At 40.7% G+C, this 22,878-nt stretch overlaps 1 protein-coding gene across 1 annotated transcript in view; it reads right to left on the bottom strand.

Annotated features, from left to right (window-relative positions):
* Window positions 1–1,093: 1,093 nt before the first annotated feature.
* Window positions 1,094–22,878, bottom strand: part of Nr2c1 (nuclear receptor subfamily 2 group C member 1) — a 56,764-nt gene continuing 34,979 nt past the window's right edge. The window contains exons 10-14 of the mRNA XM_031349132.1: window positions 17,279–17,400; window positions 10,595–10,734; window positions 8,091–8,228; window positions 5,409–5,514; window positions 1,094–3,070 (exon numbers count right to left, since the gene is read on the bottom strand). Coding sequence (XP_031204992.1) covers window positions 2,896–3,070; window positions 5,409–5,514; window positions 8,091–8,228; window positions 10,595–10,734; window positions 17,279–17,400 — 681 coding nt within the window. The 3' untranslated portion in view covers window positions 1,094–2,895. The remainder of the gene's footprint in view (window positions 3,071–5,408; window positions 5,515–8,090; window positions 8,229–10,594; window positions 10,735–17,278; window positions 17,401–22,878) is intronic.

The raw sequence follows: 22,878 nt of genomic DNA, 5'->3' as shown, positions 1-22,878 counted from the left end.
ACACACACACACACACACACACACACTCGAGCACTCACACACACACAGTGTTAGAGAGATGATCATATACTATAATTTGAACATTGTTGATGTTATAACAATGAAATTTTGAGTTATTTGTATTTGTTCTCAAGTCGTGTGTTCTTTACATATTCCTCATAACACAAATCTTTTTTTTTGATGACTAGAATGCAGGAGACTCACAGGAGACTTCTGATAGCAGGAAAGAAGGCAAATTGACCTCCAGCTCTTACCCTTAGAATGCAGCCAGTAGACCATGAGGAGCAGAACAGAGGAACTCTGGGCATGTCCTGGCTTCTGTCCCACCACAAGTCCCAGCTAACAGCCACTAACACTTAGTAACTACAAAAATTTAAATCCATGATTTCTGTAAGAAATCTGACTGGAGACAGGTTGTCTCTGACAACCTCTGTCCATATTATACATTCGTGCGAAAATGAACACTTCCAATGGTAGGAAGTGGTGGTGTGGCTAACTGCAAAACCACTGATACCTGACACACTGTCAGTAGTTTTGAAGCCCCTTCTATATCCTTCCCTGTTTGCACCTTCCTCCTACATCCCCAACTATTACATAGGCTTGATTCTCTTGCTTCTTGATGACTAGTTTTTATATGTATATGCACATATAAAAGTATTGTTACACATATATAACAATAAGCTGGTTAAATTATATTCTGCATGCTTTATGTATTTATTCTTGTCGATGCAGGTTATCTTTGTTTCTATAAAGTCCATGTGTGTGTACACGTATGTGTGTGCACATATGTGCATGTGTGTGTGTAAGGGGGGGTATGTATGTGCCATAGTGTATATGTGAAGCTCAAAGGAAAGAGACTGAATTCAAGTATCTGGGCTTTTACAGAAAGTGCTCTGACCCTCTAAGCTATCTTGCCATTATTTTTGTTCTTAAAATGCTTATATGATTTTTCTTCCTTCTACTGCTGGAGACTAAACCTAGGGCCTTATAAATGCTAAGCTAAGCACAAGCTCTCCTACTGGGATGCCCTATGATGTGGAAGGCATCCAAACGCCAAATAAAATACATTGACAGGATACAGAAATTTGTAATGCAAGTCACATTTTAATACAGTTTCAAAAGACTTCCCAATGTAAATACAAATTTCACCAGGAAAAATATCTCAAAGAAATAACCATTAGGACACTTTTTTTTTCTTGTGAATCCTTGGCTTATTATCTTGAGATGATAAAGGTATCAAAGGAGCTAACATTTTGACACTGTGATATGACATTGTCATCTACAAATGTGTTAGGATGCAGGTTATACATGCCCTACTGAAATATTCTGTTTGAGCATTTTATGCTCTATGTAGTATTCCCCAGCAGCTTATTATAAATAGAGCTGTTGTCAAAATGAAACAGGAAATAAAGCCCTCATAGTAAGTTGGTAACATTTTGCAAGACTACACTTTAAAACTTTTTGTTACTACTATTAGTAGTAAAATCAACCCCCCATAGAAAAATTCAGCAAAACTATTCATTAATAATAAAGAATGTACTCTAGCTGCAATAAAATCTCTGTGTTTTAAAAATAAATATCAGCGTGTGGTGCATGTCTATAATCCCGGCATTAGGGAGTCAGAGGCAGGAAGATTACTGCAAACTTGAGTTTAGTCTGGGCTGAGTAACAAGATCCTGTCTCAAAAACAAAACAAAACAAAAAAACAGAGAGGTGGAAAAGAGGGAGGAAGGGAGAGAGAAGAAAGGGAAGAGGAGAGATGGGGAAAATATCAACAAATGGATGAATAGATTTACTAAAGGAATCCATTATAAAATCAGTACAAAGAACCACTGCTTGCTGTCATATCATATTGCCATGGAAGACTGAGGAGTCTAAAGAACTTTGGTTGTAGCAAAGAATGAAACTTGAGGTTGTTAGAGCAGCCCTCCTTGGCTCTGCAGTTACAAATTAGCAATTGCTTCAATTATTCAACTCACCTTGGAACCATATTGGCTTTGATAATTGCATTACTTAAACTAGGTGAGTTTTTTTTTAAAAGGACCCAATAAAAATGGCTAAAGGCCAGGGTAAGGTGGAGAAGCTGAACCCCTGTCTGAGAAGAGAACAGATGCTTTCTGTGGAATGAAAAAAGCAACTATTTTAATATCCATTCTAAAATACTAACACATCCTGGGGGCAGTCCATACTATGTTTAACACACAGTTAAACCCCAAATTTTAAAACAGGATCCCCATCTTATTCTCAAGACTAATTTTCTACCACAATGAATAAAAGTGCTTATAACTAATAATCTACTACACTAAAAAAGAAAATACAAATGGCTTGTGTCTCATTGCCAGCAACGAGAATGTTATATGCTAAAGGGCACCTTGATGTTTATAAAAGCCAAAAAATATATATATTCATTTCTTACTTCCTATAGCTCTAATATTATCATTATATAATTGAGCATAAAATAACTTTTGACCCGGTAACTAAAATGATTATGGATGAATAAGATGTAAAGTATTTCATTATTACAGTGTACTAGCTCAATGGAATTAAACAGGAAGAGAACACAGTTCAGGGAAAAGACTGGTTTATTTGTTTTATAAAATAGAATGAGAAAGCTTAGTGTAGATGGTCAGGAGGGGACAGTCTTAGGTGTCTTCCTCACCAAGAACAACCCAGTACCATTTTTATCATTCCTATAGGACAGACAGGGTAGTATAATTCCTGACCCCTGCCTGGTCACTTAAATTCTTCTTAAGGAATCCAAAAGAAAAATATTTTCAATTTTGGTTACTCTTAAAGTTACTATTCGCAGATGCCCTGGAAGCAACAGTTCCATTTGGTTTCTTGTGTCCCGAGAAGGAACAGTAAACTCAGTTCATAGCAGGGTGACTTCAGCTTTCAAAGACTGTGACCAATTATTTGAGAGTTGTAGTCTGCGGGCTCCATTTTTAAGATGTGTGGGATGACACTGTCGATCCGTACATTGCCAATGAGACCTTTGAAGAATAATTCCTCAGTGATGGTGGCGTTCATCAGCCGCAGGGCCGGCAGTCTGAGAAGTAATCTTGACAGCCTGAAAGGAAGAGGAGATGGGGGCAAAGTCAAAGAGACCAAGCAGGAAGAAAAGCATTCACGTGAAATAATAGAGATCAAAGTTTCAAAAATGAAGATGAGCATTGGGAATGCCAAGGCTTAGAGTGGCAGGGCTGCCATCTACAGCATACTGCCCTCTGCACAGGAAAGCCTTGCTCTGAACTGCCCCTCCTCGAAGGCCCCGCCTGGCTGCAAGAACTGTGGGACGACAGTATTAAACCACGGGCTGGGTGCACTGGAAAACAGTTTCCCAACCCATTTCAGAGGGTAAGGATAATGCTTTATGCTATCAGAACACAGGAGGTTCGAAGTCTCTTTTCTTTTGAAATCACACCCACAGACACAGACACCTGACAGCTGAGGTGGACAGCCAATGCTGAACACACGAGTGTCTGTGCAGCAGGCATATGTGGAGCAGTGGGGGATGAAATCGAAGGCGGGGCAAAATAAGAGAACATGACACAATGAGTGCTTAATCTCTAGGACCCCTTGTTTTATATTTTTTGTCTGAGATTGACCATAGGTAACTGAAGCCATGCATAAAGAAGCCTACTAGAATTTTCAGAAGTGTATTATCATAAGGAAAGTGAAACTCAGACATTAAACCCAGCAAGCATGGCATTATCCCTGTACAATCAAAAACTGTATTCCTAATCATTCTGATTTTTCCTCTGTTTTTCCTCCAGAGGTGGGTGGCTGCTTTTATAAAAATAAGAAAGGAAAATTCCCTCCCACCCCAAAGAACGCTGGCGAGAAATGACTTGGAAGAATTATCATAAACTACATTTCAAAGTTAATTATATATCAGTTAAGAGTGTTTTAATTTATCATTTTCCTCCCTCTTTTTAAGAGTATAATTATTTCATCTGAAAAGTTGGGATCTACAGCTCAACTGCCTGGGTGAGGTTGGGCTCTGACAATCCTGCATCCTTGAGACAGTTTCTCATCCTCTCTATTTAAAGTCTGGTTCTCAACCTCCCAAACACTGCAATCCTTTAATACAGTTCCTCATGTTGAGGTGACCCCCAACCATAACATTATTTTGTTGCTACTTCATAACTGTAATTATGTTATGTTAATTTTTAAGCTATTATGACTTGTAATATAAGTATCTGATATGCAGGATATCTGATAATGTGAACCCTGTAAGAGGTCAATTGACCCCCCAAAGGGTCACAACCCACAGGTTAAGAACCACTGATTTAGAGTGAGCACTCATTAGCTATTGCAGGTGACACCTGTTAAGAGCTGGTTTTCCCCCTCTGTGTGGGAGACCACACCCAGAGCTTTGTACTGTGGGTCTGAATGCGGGAGGCTTTGCTTTCCATGGAGATCTCTGGCCTGGCTTGGAGCAGGAACCCTAGCAAAGGAATTAAGCAAGCAAGGCGGAGCTGTCTCTGCCATGTCTTCCAGGCCACTCCATTTCTCCGAGCTGCCCTGCACTGAGTCAGGTCAGGCTGGACTGACAGGCCAACTAGCCAGTGAGGAGAGAGTAGTGCCGCACAGCTTCAGGCTGCATTTTGGGAGAGCAGACTTCTTCCCAAGTGTTACAGCTCTTAGAACAAAAGGCTCAGACAACGGAGTAGATCTTTCGCAGCACTTTACTTCCCTGGATAGGATATATATAGTTTGGGGGGTCATTCAGATTTCGGCAGCAGTTATCTCTCATTGGTTTGGGCTGAGAATCTTTATTTGCATGTAAGAGGGCTTGACCAATATTACACACCTTTCCTGCTGGGGCCATTGTGGGGGGTTTGGGCTAAAATCTGAGCCAATGTCCCAGGAGCTACCACCGAACTCCTGCTGTCCCTTCTGAACAAATTTGCTCTGCTCAGTGGGTGCTCCAGGGTTTGAAGATGACAGCTCGACTGAACCCAGGCTGCCAGAACAGCCCACTGTTCCACTTTGTGTGTTACCACTAACCTGAAGCCCTGGAACCTTCATTGATAGTAATGAGGGGATCACCCAGAACTTACACATACTAAGCAAATTCTAACACTAAGCTGCTTCGACAATCACATTATGGCCTTTGAAAAATTATCCATTTCAAAGGTCACAGTTAACTGAAACATTAAATTACTCTTAAAATGGAAAATACGGATAGAATAGATGTACTAAAAAGCTTTTAGGTCAGGAATGGTGCCACATGCCTATGTATAATCCTCACAATCTGGAGGCAGAGGTAGGGGGATCGGGGTTGAGAGTTATACTTGGCTACAAATAAGTTCAAGGCCAAAGTAATCTACATGAGACCCTATCGCAAAACAAACATAAATCCTTTAAATGAATTGCATTAAATAGTTGTAGTTTGGAGGTACCTGTAGGTGTCATCTGGATATGTCCTGGTGATATAATCTTGGAATTCCACATAAGCCTTTTCCTGAAATTTCTCAATTAGCTCCATGTTCTCCAGGCCTGGGTGATCTAAGACATCAGGAATATAGGTCTGAATATATTCAGAATATCCAGTTCTGAATGCTCACTTAATAATTCATGGGAAGGGGAAACAGAGGTTGGAGGATCAAACAGTTCATTTGACAGAAGTCCCACATACAATGTTTTGTTCCTTTATTCCATAAGTACTTGCTGAATACACCAACAGTGTATTGTAGCCAGTAGTAACTATTATAACTCCTAATAAAAACCAGACCACTGTGTGCTACTAATATATTTTTCTCAAAAAGCAATGTAATGGTTTTTGTTGTTGTTGTTTTCTTTTTTCTTTTTCTTTTTCCCATTTTGCTTTCAACAACATAAAATAACCAAAAAGACTAAATTTAAAAGCACCCATAATCCATGAAATATTTGTAGGTTATGTTTGTCAAGGAGCCACCCAGATATGGCCAACTTTAAAAGTGCTTGTGAAATTATGACTTACAAACACTTTTATATCTGTATCAGAAAATCATAATGAAGGAGCATGACATAAACTATAAAACATCTTGATAGTCATATTTCACAAAATAGAAATATTTAAAGTAACACCATCAATTTATACCTTAACTTTTCAATTTTATCCAAAGAAAAATAAAATTGGCAAACTGATTGTGCTAAAATGGAGACACGCATGGGCTGAGTGTGTCATTGGTAGAGCTATTGCCTGTCCTGTATAAGGTCATATGCTGGATCCCCAGAGCCACAAACAAAATAAAGGAAATGAGTAATTATTAGCTCCTGTGAAGCACTTGGCCTGCCCTCTCCCCTGAATCCCAGCCCTAGGTTGGTGTGAAACACTCAACAGTGCCCAAGTTTTAATTATCCAACCATTGAAAGGAAGAGGCAGGTTAGCATGGACAATTTTACTAGTAACACAATTTGAGTAGTAACATGGGAACAGAATATCTACAGAGTGGAGGCACAGACCCCCAAGGACTGTGGATTTCTCCTATTCATAAACTAGAGTTCGAGGCCCCTTTACTGACAGAAAAATAGACGCTGGAAGGAAAGCAAGAGGCCCATCTTTCTACATTTGCAGCTTCCCTAAGATCCTGAGAATGTAACAAACTCTGGACACAGCAACACCGGTCTTATATCCTGGCTTTAATAGCCCTGCCTAACGATACGAACCTAAGACTCAATTAATACATATTTATGTGCTCTACTGATTTTCTGTGCAGATGTCTGATATCCTTAACATCAGATTTAAAGCACAAAATTAGATAATTTTAGCATCTTCAGAGTTTTACACTCATCACAATGAAACTGTGGGACATTCTTATGATTCTAAAGCAACCCGCCAACCAGTAGCAATCGGTCCCCAGCTCCCCAGTCCCTGACTCTACAAATGACTGATTTGCATTCTTCCTCATGTTTACCTATGTGGGATTATTATGTGTGCCTGTATGAGTAGCGTCTTTGGTTAGCATGTTTTCATCCTGCCGTGGTTTATGTCAAAACTTCACTCCATTTTATGATAACATGATTCCACTGTATGCACGTGTTACACATCTGCCTTTTAAAACTTTTTATTATATTTATGCATTTGCTTGTGTGTGTGTGTGTGTGTGTGTGTGTGTGTGTGTGTGTGTGTGCAGGCACACACCACAGTGCATTCCGGAAGGCCAGAGTCCGTCCTTTTACCATGTGGGTCCCAGGGATTTGAACTCGGGTTACCAAGGTTGGCAGCAAGACTGGCTGAGCCTTACTTTCCTCAGTGCTGTTTTGAGCCTGAGTCTCATTTAACCAAAGCTGGCCTCGGATTTGCTGTGTAGAAAAGATTACCCTTGAATCTTGATCATCTTGCTTCTATGTACCAAGTACTTCAAAGGCATATCCCACCACGGCCAGCTTCCATCACCTTTGTGGATGGACAATTACCTAGTGTGCACTTTTTGGCTATGACTAGTGCCAACACAAATATTCACGTCCAGGTTTTTATGTACATATATAATTTTGTAATTTAAGACCAACAGGAATTAAATATATGCTTAATTTTGGGGGGAGGTGTAGCATAAGTCCCTGTTATTACAGGTGTGTATGTGTGTGTGTGGAGGCCAGAGGTGCTGGCTGTCAGGTGCCTTTACGTTTTGAGACAGAGTCTCTCATGGAGCTTGTGGATTTGGCTAGGCTGGAGGGCCAATGAGTGCCAGAGAGCTGCCTACTCTCACTCCCCAGTGCTGGAAAGCAGGTATGAGCTGCTGTGCCTGGCTGTTTCCGTTGGTTCTTGGGCATTCTTCTAACTCGGGTCCTTGTGCTGGCAAGGCTGTGCTTGCATGGCAGGTCCTTTACCCACTGCACTATTTCCCTAGCCTCCTTTTGTTTAATGTTTTCAGCAGGTACTGAGCTCTTGCCTCTGGCAATCACACCATTCCACACTCCTACCTACAGTGGATGAGAGCACCAATGTTTCCACATCATCAAACACATTAATGAGACACACCAGTCCTGGGCATGGTGGTGTATATCTGTAATTTGTATTGGTTAGGTCGAGCCTGGGCTACATGGCTAAGACCCTGTACCTAAACAGATGAGGAAGGAAAGGTAAGGATATGCGTGTGTACCGGGACTGAAGAGGACGATGGCCTTGAGGTAGGCGTATTCATGCCCATCGATGCAGAGCTTAACCATGCTGTTGCAGAACTCCTGTAGCTTGAAGATGTGCTCCATCAACGACTTCCTTCTTTCTGGTGACATTTTATCTTTAAAACACAAATGCACACTTCCAATTGCCATCTAAAATGTTTGACTCATGCACTTCCCTTCTCACTTTGTTGTCAGTATAGAATGTAATCAACCTCTTTACAGACTGAGGCTTCAAATCCAGAATCTCTGCAACAAGGGCCGAAGCTAAGAGCTAACCTTCTGATAGTGCTCCCTCAAGAATAAGAAATAGAAACCCAAAGCCAGCATTCCCTGCTGAGAACGCTGGCTTTAGATGCAGAGGCATCTGTCTGAGAAAACAAACAAACAAACAAACAACCCACAGCCCAAGTTCAGAGAGGACCAAGGATGTGATGTCCCTCAACTGGTAGAGTGATTATCTAGCATTTAGGAAGCCCTAATTTGATGCCCAGCACTGCAAAAGGCCTGATATGGTGGTATGAACCTTTAACCCCAACACCTGGGAGGGAGAGACCATCAGTAGTTCAAGGTCATCCGTTGATACTGAAGGTGTCTGTGGCCAGAAGAGACTGACTCAAAAGAAACAAAGAACAACAAACAATAAAAAAAAAAAGGAAAACCAAAACAAACCAATCTCCCCCCCAAAAACAAAGTAAAATAGACTCAAATGTTTATACCAGGATTTTATTTAAGCACATACCATTTGAAAAAATGAGGAAAAAACATTTTCAGTTTTAAAAATTAGAAACTCTAGTATAATAAAAACAAAAGTGGAGCAAAACACATTGCTAAGACCAAAGAAAAGTTGAGAAAAATATAACTGCTCTATCAGGGGTCTGTGTAAAACACATGCCAACTGTGTGTAGACACTGGCATTCCCAAAGGCGTGCCATGGAACACGTGCTTGGGCAGAATGATTCATGACCCGCGGTCAGAACGGGGCGTGATTCTGCCTTCTGGGAGCTTTCTCATAGGTGAGATTTATGAGGAATCTCAGCCCTTTATGAGGTAGCAGATGATTTTAAAATATTGTGAAGAAAAAAAACAGTGGTGCATACCTCCAGTCACAGCACTTCGGAAGGCTGAGGCAGGAGCATAGCTTAATACAAGCCTAAGCTACACAGTGAGTTCTAGGTGAGCTGGGGACTACAAGGTGAGACTCTGTCACTTGTAAGAACAAGGAAAGAGAAGGAGGGGAGGAGTGGGGGAACGGAGGATGGAGGGAGGGAGGGACGGGGGATGGAGAGAGGGAGGGAAGGAGGGAAGGGAGAAAGGAAAGACAAGGTGTTGAGTAATAATGAGTAGTTAAGACATGCCTGTTGGCCAGCATCTGGGGTGGGCTATGGGGTGTTGAAGACAAGGGAATTGCAAGAAGACACTGACATGTTGTCTTGAATAAAACTAATACCAACCAGAAATACAAAACAAAGGAAAACAATGAAAAATAAAATGTGCTGTGGGACTAAAAATGTATAAGTTATTCCTGAGCTTGAAGGCAACAGAATTTTAATTGCTTAGCCACTTTCAAAGTGTTTTTAAGTTACTTATTCTTGGCTTCCTCAGATGAAGCATGAAGAAAAAAAAAAAGTAAGGACTTGATGACTTTCCAGTTCTCTTCTTTTAGAGCAGCCTTTTGCTGCTGGGCAAGGTGACATGTACCACCATGCCTTAAGAGCTAGACAGAGCTCAGGAGGCAGAGGTAGGTGACACCTATGATGCTCCAGGACAGCCAGGTGTGTACAGTGAGACCATGTCTGCAAAGCAGTCCGGCTCTCTAGCCATGATGGCCTTGAACTTGCACCTTCCTAATACCACCGTGCCCACGTATTCCTCTTCTATTCAGATGAGACAATAGGTCCTAGGGAACTGATTCAAGACCAGCTCATCATGTGACTCTAAGGGTTATTAGGAAAAAAATATATCTTTAGAGTTAGAAATAAGTGGGCACACTGAAGTATCTGATCATTCTCTACCTCTAAGCAAATCTACATGGATGTTTATGCACCCATACAATGTGATGGGTTGTCTCTGCCAAAATACATGTTGGAACCTGGTTGCTAAAGCAGTGGGGTCAGGAGGCAAGCCTTGTAAGGGGATTAATGTCTTCAAGGTCAAACTCATTCTTGGGAGACTGGTCGTGAGAAGCAAGTTTGGATTCCTTGGCATACTCAAATGTATTCTCTCCTTGAGACACTGATAACCTAGCCTCAGGCATTATGTTTTAGTGAGGAAAACTTGACTTCTGAGCCTTTCAGACTTAAATACACTTGCCTTAATGGTGTCTTTCTAATTTAAAAATATTTTGAATGAGTAATGCATTTATCAAATATCAAGATTACCCACAAAAAAAGGTAAAACATCAATACAATCATCACTATATCTAACTTTGGCCACAGCTCCTCGTATATCCATGAAAACATAGTAAATGAAGGTGTGTTTTTACCTTGCTGAAGGCTACTGTGAAGACAGTTGACAAACGTTGCTAATATAGTTGCCACGTTCATCACTTGCCAGCACTGGGCAAGACCAAGGGTAAAGAGTTCATTCCAATACGCTTTTACCAGTGATATGCTGTTTTCTTGCCTAGTAAAAACAGAAACAAAAGCATATATCAGATATAAACTTTACACTGAATGGTATACTTTAAAAAACACCAAATTAAAATAAATAAATAAATAAATAAGTAAAAATTATCAAATTACTTTTTTTTTTTTTTTTGGTTTTTCAAGGTAGGGTTTCTCTGTGTTTTTCGAGGCAGGGTTTCTCTGTATAGCCCTGGCTGTCCTGGAACTCACTCTGACTCTGTAGACTAGGCTGGCCTCAAACTCAGAAATCCGTCTGTCCCTATCTCCTGAGTACTGGAATTAAAGGCATGCGCCACTACTGCCCAGCCTTAAACTATTCTAAAAGACCTGTGGGCATACACCTGAGAATTCTGAGTTTAATACAGCTGACAAAAGAGCACTTGGAAAGCTACATCCCAACTAGTTCACCATCAATCAGCCAGTTCATAAGAACAGCGACAGCAAGACTTACGGTGATACTCAGTGTTCAACAGTGTTGGATGCATTTCTAAATATGGTCCTGCCTTCTCTGAATGTTCCTTCTCTACTTAATTATCTAGTTAAGAAACCTACCCCTTCTTTGAGGGCTAGATTGGAGATTCCCTTGTCGTGTTGCTGAGGATTAAACGCTGACCACAGGGCCATGAGCCTCATCCCTAGGCCCAGGTTGTGTATTTATTGATTGACTTCTGTTTGAGGCACAGTTTCACCTTGATGGTTTGAAATGCACCGTCCTTTTGCCTCACTCAGCCTCCCTAGTACTAGGATGTCAGGTGTGCACCATGATATCTGGCTTCAGAGCTTGTTTCTTTGAAGAAATGTGCTCTTATAACATGCCTCTCTCCTTTCCAGGCCCCTTTGGTGCTTACCTGTCTACCCAATCAGAGTTTATGCAGTTTTCCTAGTTTCCTAGTTAGTTGTGGTAGGGGTCTGTTTGCCATACTACCCAAAGGCAAAAAGTTCTCTTATTCATTCCTGCATTGCAGTGAACATAGCATAGAGAAAAAAAAAAATCTGCATTTGTTTTTATGTTTGTTTTGTTTTGTTTTTATCTTTGAGGATATAGAGGATAGGCAGAAGTATGGACTTTAAAAAGACAGAAGTGTGGGTCTTTTTACAATAAAAAAAATCTTCAAGCCAAACCAATATTTTATTATAAGATCATTAAATGGTAAGATTTCTTTCCTTTCTACAAAGTGATTCAAGTTAGTAAGGATGTGCTGCTAAGAACCATGCTTATCCCGATGACTGCACATAAATTGTCCCCTTCTTGAAAATGACACAAGGAGTCGGCAAGATGGTCCGGAAGGTAAAAGTGCAGTGCTTGTCATATAGCCAGAGCACCTGCCGATCCCCGGGACCCACACAGTGGCAGGAGAGAACTTACTACTGCATGTTGCCCACGGACCTCCATGTATGTGCTATGCCACATTCACCCCCATCTCCCAAACACAACATAAATTAAAATGTAATGAAAAAAGAAACTTACAACTTTGTGCTCGAGGTCTGCTTAAACGCACTCCACACATCCATATAAAAGATAATAAAAAGACACAAAAGGCTAGCATTCACAAAGAAGTTGGATGTGGTGGTGCGTGTGTATGCACAAAGCACGCGGGAAGCTGAGGTAGGAGGATTGTGTGAGTAGACAGTCAGCCTGCGCTGCATGATGATCCCAGCTAGCCTGAGCTACAAGGTGAGATGCTGTCTCAAACCAACCAACCAACAAAACAAAACAAAACACCCCAAGAGTTTACAAAGCAGTTTTTCCTCCTGGGAATACCTTGGGTGGGAATTTTACATCAGTATCTGGGAAGGATGGCCTGCTATCAGGAGAAACTGGCTGTGAAATAAACTTGAAAGGAAATCTCAAATGCAAAGACAACCAGTATTTCTGAACATTCACACAGAAAATAGTCAAGAGAAATCTATCCCAGTGAAAATCAAGGAAAGGAAGACTGCACTGTGTTCAGTTGTCAGCAATGATAAGATCCACAGTCAAGAAGAGTGAGGGAAAGGCCTCATTTGGCTGCTGCCGAGGAAAGCGTAATTCATCAGGGCTGCCTGGGAGCAACTTCTAACAACATCAGAGCAGACATGCATGCCTTCAAAGACATAGCAACTCCACAGGGAAGAACTTGTTTTATGGAAACACTGATACACGTTGACAAAATGTGCTTGGTGGCCCTGGGTAGAATAAGGAAGCTGGTAAGAGCCCATGTCCATGGGTAGAGATGCATATGTAAGTTGTAATAATCCCATAAAGTAGGCAGCCATTAGGAACAATGGGAATTTAAACATGTGACGAAGGTAGCTTGACAGTGTAATGTGACATCAAGAACAGCGTGTATCAATATGTGACGGTGTTTGGATGTGTGATAACCTTAGCCTAGAAAGGGCTGGCAGGACACTGAACTCTTGGATTAGTTATTTCTGGAAAGAAGATTTCACTCTATGGTTCTATCCTTCAGGGTCACTTTAGGCATGAAGAAAAGTCAAAAGCAAACTAGCGTTCATCTTAGCCTCTGCTAACCGAGGTAGTTAAATAGTGTGATGGCTTGGACGAGGACAGACTCCCTAGGCTCATATGTTCAAATACTAGGTCCCCAATTGGTAGAAATGTTTGGGAAGTACTTGGGGGTACAGTCTTGTTGAAGGAGGTATGTCACAGGGATGGACATCGAAGTTTCAAAAGACCCAAGCCATTCCCAATATTTCTATGCCTCTTGCTTCAGGTTCAAGAATAAGTGCTCAGATGTTGCTCCGGCACCATACCTGCCTGACTAGTGTGATGTGCTTCCGTCAGGATGGTCATGGACTCGTGGACTCTAACCCTCGCAAAACCTAAGACACGACGCCCCCCCCCCAAAAAAAACCTTTTTTCTTTTATAAGTTGACTTGGTCATGTTTTATCAAAGCAATATAAAAGTCACTAGGAAATATGGTGAACACAGGAAAGCCAAGGGTTAATTGTAGAAATCGATTACAGGAGGATATCCATCTATTCTGAAGAAAAATCCAGCTAGACATGACTGCAATCCCAGCACTTGGAAAGCTGACAAAAGAGAAGCAGGAGTTCAAGGCCAACCTGAACCACATAGTGAGTTCCAGGCTATCCTGGAATCACAGCAAGACCCTGAATCAAAAACAAACAAACAAACAAACAAACACCCCCACAACCCCCAAAAAACAAACCGAAAAAACTAACTACCATTATGGTCAATGACAAAAAAGTACTCTCAAATCCTGGTACCATGTTATTCAAATGATTTGAAAAAGGCCATTACACTAGGGGAAGAAAGCAACAAGCCCTCCTGTACGAAGACGGTTCCCAGGAGAACAGAGACAAATGCTATTATGTCTAGCAAACACAGGGTCCAGTCTGGCCTCAGCATCTCAGTCACAGCCCTGCTCCTAAGTAGTTGTTTCTGTTCCTAATCTGGAGATATGGAAACTCAGGCAACCTGGTCTAGACACACAGGAGTCAACACACAAATAAACCATTTACTTCTGTTAGGAGATAAGTGATGATCACCTATCATCACTTAACATCAGCACCTGTGTTCTGACAGCCACATAAATACACCCAGTCTACTTGCCACCCAACACTGAACAGAATCCATGGTCCTTAGAGAAGAATAATCAACAATATGACATGAATCCACCAAATGGCAGATTTCAAACCACCAGGCTACAGAAGATTGTTAATGGAAGCAGAGTTGCTTTAACTTTCAAATACAGTGTCAAAGCTCATGTGCATGACAAAGCCTGCTGTGGCAAATGGTGGTGGCTTGGAACTTTTGGTTCTAAGAATCCAGGCAGAGTCAGGCATGGTAGCACAAGCCTGCAATCCTAGCACTGGGAAGCCTGAGGACAGAAGGATTGACAGGAGTTTGAGGTTAGCCTGGGTTAGACTCTGTTGGAAAAAAGGTCAGGGTAGAAGAGGTTGTGAGATAACTCACCAGGTAAAAGTGCTCACTGCTGAGCTGACGGTGTGACTCCAATACCTGAAACTAGGAGAGAATTGATTTCCCCCAAGTTGTCCTCTGATTTCCACGTGTGCCTTGTAATATAGGTGCCACACACACACACACACACACACACACACACACACACACACACAAATGTAAAAAATAAGATAAATCCTCAGAGTGGGCAGGCCACTTACACCAGCTAACCCCAGCTTCTTCATCTGAGGAAACTCAATCATGCAGAATGAATGAATTTCCTACACATTGAACTACAATCCTAAACAGAAAGCCAGCACTCCTACGAAATATAGAGGCCATTCAAAATACAAATGAGGACACTAACCAGTGCCCCATCATCGGAGCAAATGTGTCTGACCACTGATGTCTGAGTCTCCCGGTAAAACTAGAGCTCTGTGGAAGATCTCAGCATCCAGCCAGAAAAATCCAGCCCAGACATCAGTCAGATTTAAAACAGCTTTTATCTCCACACAACAAGAGTTTCCCACCATTAGCAGCCAGCTCTTATCTGATAAAGTCAACACATAAAAAGGATTTAAAGATTATCTAGGCAGAGATAGGAAGTGAGTTTATGTAGCAGCTAATGGCCTGGATTGTTAGCTCCGCAGCTATCCTAATTAAGAGTCCCGAGGCTGTGGTACAGAAACTGATTTCCAATACGGAGCACAGAGACAAGTGGCTGCCACTGTAACATTAATTATCCTATAAGTAGAAACCTCAGGCTCTACTCCTGGTTTCTTGAACATCTCGGCTGTTTCCACAGGACAGGCACATTCAACAGAAGTATTTAAAAACAATGGTGGTGTAACTAATTGAAAGAGTTCAGAGTAGACCTCCAATTGTTTTCTAAAATAATGCAGTTTATCCAGGGAGGTGGGGTACAGCTCTATGTTACTTTCCTGGCCTAAGTGTCAGTGACCAGCTTGGCTATGGCATTTAATGCCTAACAAATCATAAGACATTGGCATGCTAATGTTTTTATACCATATTTTATTTTCTTAAAAATATTGGCTGAGCAGTGGTGGTGCATGCCTTTAATCCCAGCACTTGGGAGGCAGAGGCAGGAGGATTTCTGAGTTCAAGGTCAGCCTGGTCTATGCAGAAAAACCCTGCCACGAAAAAAACAAAAACAAAAAACAAACAAAATATATGTGTACATGTATGTATATATGTATTTATGTATGCATGCATGTATATATGTATTGGAAGATTACTAAAAGGTTGAATATTTTTCTGAGACCAACAAGGAAGACTCACTCAAAGGTTACAGATTCATCAAAATCAGGCCTATGCTCTGTGAAATTATGGATCGCTGATTATCTAGGAGCCTAATCATGGTATCAAGTATGTCCTTGGGAATCAGGACTCACGTATTGCTTAGTTATAGTCAAAGTATTATAATGATAGGAAGGGTAGTCATGTGTATATATCAAGTGGGAAAACATGCAGAAAGTAGGAAAGAGTGGTTACAAAGTCAGGAGAATCCTGTGAGGAAACCAAAACCTGCTGACTATAGTAGGCTTGGCACTTTCACTCTCACACGCTGGTTACGTTAAACAAAGGACCGGCAAACTTTTGTAAAGGTTTGGTTTCTTGGACCAGATCACTTTCCATTTCATCTGGTTGCTTCAAAACAGAATACAGGCCTGATCTGTTGTAGACAGAGCTATTTGTATAATGGTCACTGGACAGTTTTGCTTCTTTCTTTGGGAAGAAACTAGATGACTGGAAAATAATCACCTATTATTTTAAACAAAGCCGTGTAGGCAAATACAGCTTGCTGATGCCATGCCTGGGATGAATACTGGAACACGGTTGTTGTTGTTGTTGTTGTTGTTGGGGAGGGGACAACTGCCCAATAGTAGTACCCAGACTTTGACACTGAACAAGACACTGACATCTACAAAGTTCACTCAAAGATCACATCATCAAATTGCAATAAATAAATAAAATTAAATATATCACACACAAAAATCTTATATTGCTGTATCATTTTCTGTTAGGCTGCATTTATAGCTATCCTTGACTGTATGTGCTCCGGGGCCATATCTGAGTTCTAATACATCCTTTCTTTAAAAAAAAAAAATGTGTGCATGTGAATTTTGCTACCATGTATATGTCTGTGTACCATGTACATGCCTGGTGCCAGAAGCAGAGTCAGAGAGAGGGCATCAGAATCCCTGAAACTGGAGTTAAGAAGTCTGTGGGATACCAGGCATGTGCTGGAAATAGAATGTGTGTCTTCTGCAAGAGCAGACAGTGCTCTTAACCGCTGGACCTCTCTCCAACCCCCAGACACTATCACTGAGCCTTGGCCATTGCCAGGACTGGCCAGTTGGTCCTCTCTACTTCCCCAGATTATTAACTTGTTCAAACTATAAACCATAGCTACTCTTCCACACCAAATTAACAGAGAAAATAGTAGTTAGCTATCATGAATTACCATGAACTGTCATAGGACTAGAATGTTGGAGCATCTCTCTACTGTCATACAAATCCTCCCCAAATAAACTTGTTTCAATACATGTGTGCCACAAAAATCACATTTATATTCAAGGACTTCAAAACACTCACCCTAGTGCCTGGAAAGAAGGTATGGAAAGTGCCCAGTGCATCGATAAGAACAGCAGTCTGGAGGCCGACTCCCCAATGTAGTGCACATTCAGGTACTCGGGCATAGGAGAAGGCATGGTGAGCTAGCATGAACAGGGATTTAGGTAAATTATCTCATGGCTTCAAGTTCTAAATTATCAGTTCTCTGAAAAACTTGAATATAAATATAACACATCATATAGGAATCTGATACTTCACCTAAAAAACTTAATATTGGAATTATTCAGGTCACTGGATATTACAGTAGAGCTTAGGACGGATGAGCAGATCATGGAATCTGTCAGACTGACATCCGGATACTCTCACCTAACAGCTGTCAAACATGAAACAATCTGGTTTGCCTTCCAAAGTTACTGTCTTGGTACATTGGTGTCTTTTCTTCCTCTCTTCCTTCTCTACCAATGGGACACAGTAAATTTCAGTGTCAGAAGCAGTCCTGTATGCTGAAGCATCCTTCATTTAGGCTTCAGTTATGCCCTCAGAGATAGCAGATAGCCAGAGTGAAGTAGGCCCGCTGGTGCCAACTGAGGAGAACATGCGCCCAGACACTGGGCACAGCTATGGCCCGAAGGAAGCAAAACAAAACCAGGCTCAACAATAACACCCCTTCAAGTCTTCAAAAAGCAGTATCACTCTATCCTAAAATATTGTTACTAAATACAAAAGTATGTAAAAAAAAGTGTTCTATGGGAAAAATGTTCATAGGCAAGCAACTCAAAGGCTAATAGTTTGCATAATTATAAACAAATAAGTAAGTAAATATTTAATATTCGGTTTGATGTTAGATAGTTATTTTAAGTGTCTGACCACAGTGATAATAAACCCTCTATCTAAATACTTCTGAAAGCATTCTGAAAATCTTAAGGAGAGATGACACTATTACATGTGACATATGTAAAAACCACTTTTCCTGTTTTGAAACAATAATATAGACCTTGGTGAGGACCCAGGGAAATGAGGACTCACAGTGACTGATGGCTGACCCAAAGGAGATCTGGCTGTTAATCTACCAAAATTGGAAAACTGAGTTATAGTTTGTAACCTTAAACACTGTTGAACAACTGAATCCAAAAATCTAAACTCTGAACCATTTTGGGATCAATGGCTGATGTTTCAGACATTAGCACATGCTGGAGTTCTGGATCAACAGCGTCCTGTTAGTAATGACTCTGAATATCCACCCCCAAACCCGAGAAACTGATACATTTGTAGTCCAGGCACCATTTCTAAATCTAGTCTAGAAAAACACACATATACGCAAGAAGTCATTGTCCACTGTAAGGATGTCCATTGTAGCTTTGCTTCTAACAGTGCCTAGAGAAAATCCAAATTTCCATCACTAGCAAAAAGAATAATGTCAATTGTAGAATATCTTAGAAGTATTAAAACTAGTAAGAAAAGTTGAGATGATAGTAAAAGGGGCAATCTGCCAGGTGTGGTGGGATACACCAGTAATCCCAGCTTTGGAGAGGCTGAAAGCAGGATGACCACAAGCTTTAAATTGAGGCCAGTCTGGTCTATGCAGTAAGTTCTAAGCAGTCTGGGCTCTGAGGCAAGGTTTGCCCTAAAACAAAACAAAACAAGACAAAACAAACAAACCCCTTGCAGACACCTAAGTTGAAAAAAATGGCAAAATAAAATGTAGATGATCGAGTTTCTGCTGAAGCATGTATCTTCCTACACAGGGACATTGGAGGGCAGAAGACTGCAGATGGTGAACAGTGGCTGCCTGTGGGGTTGGGTGGGGTGTGTAGCTGCACCATATGTATTTTTCTTTCACTGTGTGTGCATGTGCACATGTGGGAGTGCACTGGCAGGCTGGAGGACAACATCATTCTTAACATATCACATGGTTCATCTTTTTGTTGAGAAAGACCCTCTCACTGGCCTGGAGCTCAAGTTTAGGCTGGCTAGGAAGACCCAGGGAAGCTGGTCTCTGTCTCCACAAAGCTGGGGTTACAAACGTGCAGCACCCTGGCCAGTGTCTGTCTGCTTATTTAACATGGATTCTGGAATTCTAATTCAGGCCCTGGCTTGCAAGACTTTACTGACTGAGCTATCTTTCCAACTGTCAATAATATTTTCCTAAGGGACTAGTATATAGCTTTCATCACATTCTAAAAGGTATCTATAATACCAAGCAGATAAAAGTTTTCATCAATAAGATATAAAAGTACTCTATAGATGTGAGATAAAATATAACAAACAAGGTCTGGAAAGATGGTTCAATGGTTAAGAGGAGTGGTGGCTTATCTAGAGGAGCCAAGTCTAATTCCCAGTACTCATATGGTGGCTAGCAACTTTTGTTTGTTTGTTTGTTTGAGACAGGGTTTTTCTGTGTAGCCCTGGCTGTACTAGAACTCACTCTGAAGACCAGGCTTGCCTCGAACTCAGAAATCCACCTGCCTCAGCCTCCCCAGTGCTGAGATTAAAGGCGTGTGCCACCAATGCCCAACTCTAGCAACTTTTATAACTGCAGTCACAGGCCATCTGACACTCTTCTTACCTCTAACGGCACTGTATACACATGCTGTAAAGGTATCCATGCAGGCAAAACACCCATACATATAAACATTTATGAAATTCTTTAGTGAAAAAGAAAACTTAAAGATAAATCAAGATCGGATAAACAATTTAAATAGGCCTATAATCCCTAGTGAAATAGAAGTAAAACCTCCGAACCAAGAAATGCTCAGGGCCAGACCGTTTTAGCACAGAATTCTACCAAACTTTGGAAGAAGAGCTAACACCAATACTACACAAATTATCTCACAAAATAGAAGCAAAAGGAATATTCCTAATCCATTTGATGAAGCCACAGTCACCCTGATACCCAAACCACATAGAGACTCAACAAACAAAGACAATTACACATTTCCCTTGTGAACATAGATGCAAAAATGCTCAATAAAATACTTGCAAACCAAATCTAAGAACACAAAAAAAGGTCATCTACCATGATCAAGTAGGTTTTGCCCCAGAGATGCCGGGATGGTTCAGTATACAAAAACCAGTAATGTAATCTACCATAACCAAACTCAGGGTTGGAAGGAACACACACACACACACACACACACACACACACACACACACAAACACACACAAACACAAACACAACCGATCTTCTCATTAGATCCTGAAAAGGCCTTTGACAAAATCGAACATCCATTTATGATAAAAGTCCTGAGGAGATGATTAGGGATACAAGAGTCATACAGAAATATAATAAAGGCAATTTACAACAAGCCGCTTGCCAACATCAATATTAAATGGAGAGGAACTTAAAGCAATTCTACTATAATCAGGAACAAGGCAAAGGTTGTCCATTCTGCCTATATCTATTCAATAGTACTTGAAGTTAGTTCTAGCTTGAGCAATAAGACAATTAAAGGCGATCAAGGGGATACAAATTAGAAACAAAGAGGCCAAAGTATCGCTATCAGCTGATGATATATTATATATAAGTGACCCTACAAATTCCACCAGGGAACTCCTATAGCTGATAAACACTTTCAGTAATCTAACTGGATACAAAATTAACTCAAAAAGATCAGTAGCCCTCCTACATATATTATATATATGTATATGTATATATGAATGACAAATGATGGAGAGATGGCTCAGTAGTTAGGAGGACTGGTTGCCCTTCTAGAAGACCAGGGTTTGATTCCCAGAACTCACAGGACAGTTACTAATTATTAGCAACTTGAGCTTCATCACATCCAACAGAGGGCAAATAGACTGAGATAGAATCAGGGAAACTGCACCCTTCCAAATAGCCTCAAGTAATATAAACTATCTTGAAGTAAGTAACTCTAACCACGCAAGTGAAAGACCTGTACGATAAAAACTTCAAGTCCTTGAAGAAAGAAATTAAGGAAGATATCAGAAGATGGAAAGACATAGGAAAAATGGCCATCCTGCCAAAAGCAATCTGCAGATTCAGTTTAATCCCTGACAAAAATTCCAACACAATTCTTTACAGACCTTAAAAGGACAATTCTTGTCGGGCAGTGGTGGCGCACATCTTTAATCCCAGCACTTGGGAGGCAGAGGCAGGTGGATTTCTGAGTTTGAGGCTAGCCTGGTCTATAGAGTGAGTTCCAGGACAGCCAGGGCTACACAGAGAAACCCTGTCTCGAAAAAAACAAACAAACAAAAATTAATAAAATAAAATAAAATAAAATAGGACAATTCTCCTCTTCATATGGAAAAACAAAAACAAATAAACAAACAACAACGCAACAACAACAACAAAAACCAGGGTAGCTAAAACAATCCTGAACAACACAAGAACTGCTGGAGGTACCACCCTCCCTGATTTCAAACTACTACAACACTGTCGTAATAAGAACCACTTGCTATCAGCGTAAAAACTGACATGTTGATTAATGTAATTGAATTGAAGAAGACTCAGGCATAAATCTGCACATCTATAGACACCTGGGTTTCAATAAATGAAGCCAGAAATATACACTTCAAAAAGTATCCTCAACAAATGGTGCTGGTCTAACTGGATGTCTGCATATAGAAGAATCCAAATAGATCCATATATATCACCATGCACAAAATTCAAGTCCAAGTGAACCAAATACCTCAACATAAAACCAGACACACTGAACCTGATAGAAGAAAACGTGGGGAAAATCCTTGAACACATGGACATAGGGGATGACTTTCTGAACAGAACACAGCACAGGCACTAAGATCAACAATTGATAAATGGAACCTTATAAAACTGAAAAGCTTCTGTAAGGCAAGGACACCACCAATAGGACAAAATAGCAGCCTACAGAATGGGAAAGCATTTTCATCAATTCCACACCAATAGAGGACTAATATTCAAAACATATAAGGAACTTAGGAAACTAGATATCAAAAAAAAAAAAGGAAACCCCACAAAACCAAATAATCCAATTTAAAAATGGGATACAGAGCTAAACAAAAGTCTTAATAGAGGAATCTCAAGTGGCTGAGAAACACTTAAAGAAATGTTCAACATTCTTAGCTATCAGGGAAATGAAAATCAAAACAACTTTGAGTTTCCATTTTACACTTGTCAGAATGGCTGAGATTAATAATACAAGTGACAGCTCATGTTGGCAAAGATGTGGAGCAAGGGGTCTCTGCTGCTGCTTGTGAAGTGCAAACCTGAACAGTCCCAATGGAAATCAATATGGTGGCTTATCAGGTAACTGGGAATCAATCTACCTCAAGAGCAAACTGTACTACTCTTGGGTATATACCTAAAGGATATTCTATCATACCACAAAGACACATATTCAATTATGTTCATAGATGTCCAACAACCAAAGAATAAAGAAAATGTGGTACATTTACACAATGGCATATTACTCAGCTGATTAAAAAAAATGGTATCATGAATTTGTAGGAAAATGGATATAACTAGAACAAAAATTATCTTGAGGTGAGGTGACTGAGACCCAGAAAAACAAATATGATCAGTGCTTTTTCCAGCGGTCATCAGAGAGGCTTCCTCCAGCAGCAGATGGGGCAGGTACACAGATCCACAGCCAGGCATTGTGGGGGGAGAGAGAGAG

Source organism: Mastomys coucha, unplaced genomic scaffold (assembly GCF_008632895.1).
Source record: "Mastomys coucha isolate ucsf_1 unplaced genomic scaffold, UCSF_Mcou_1 pScaffold4, whole genome shotgun sequence".
Lineage (NCBI taxonomy): Eukaryota > Metazoa > Chordata > Mammalia > Rodentia > Muridae > Mastomys > Mastomys coucha.
This window is presented reverse-complemented; position numbering and strand designations above follow the sequence as displayed.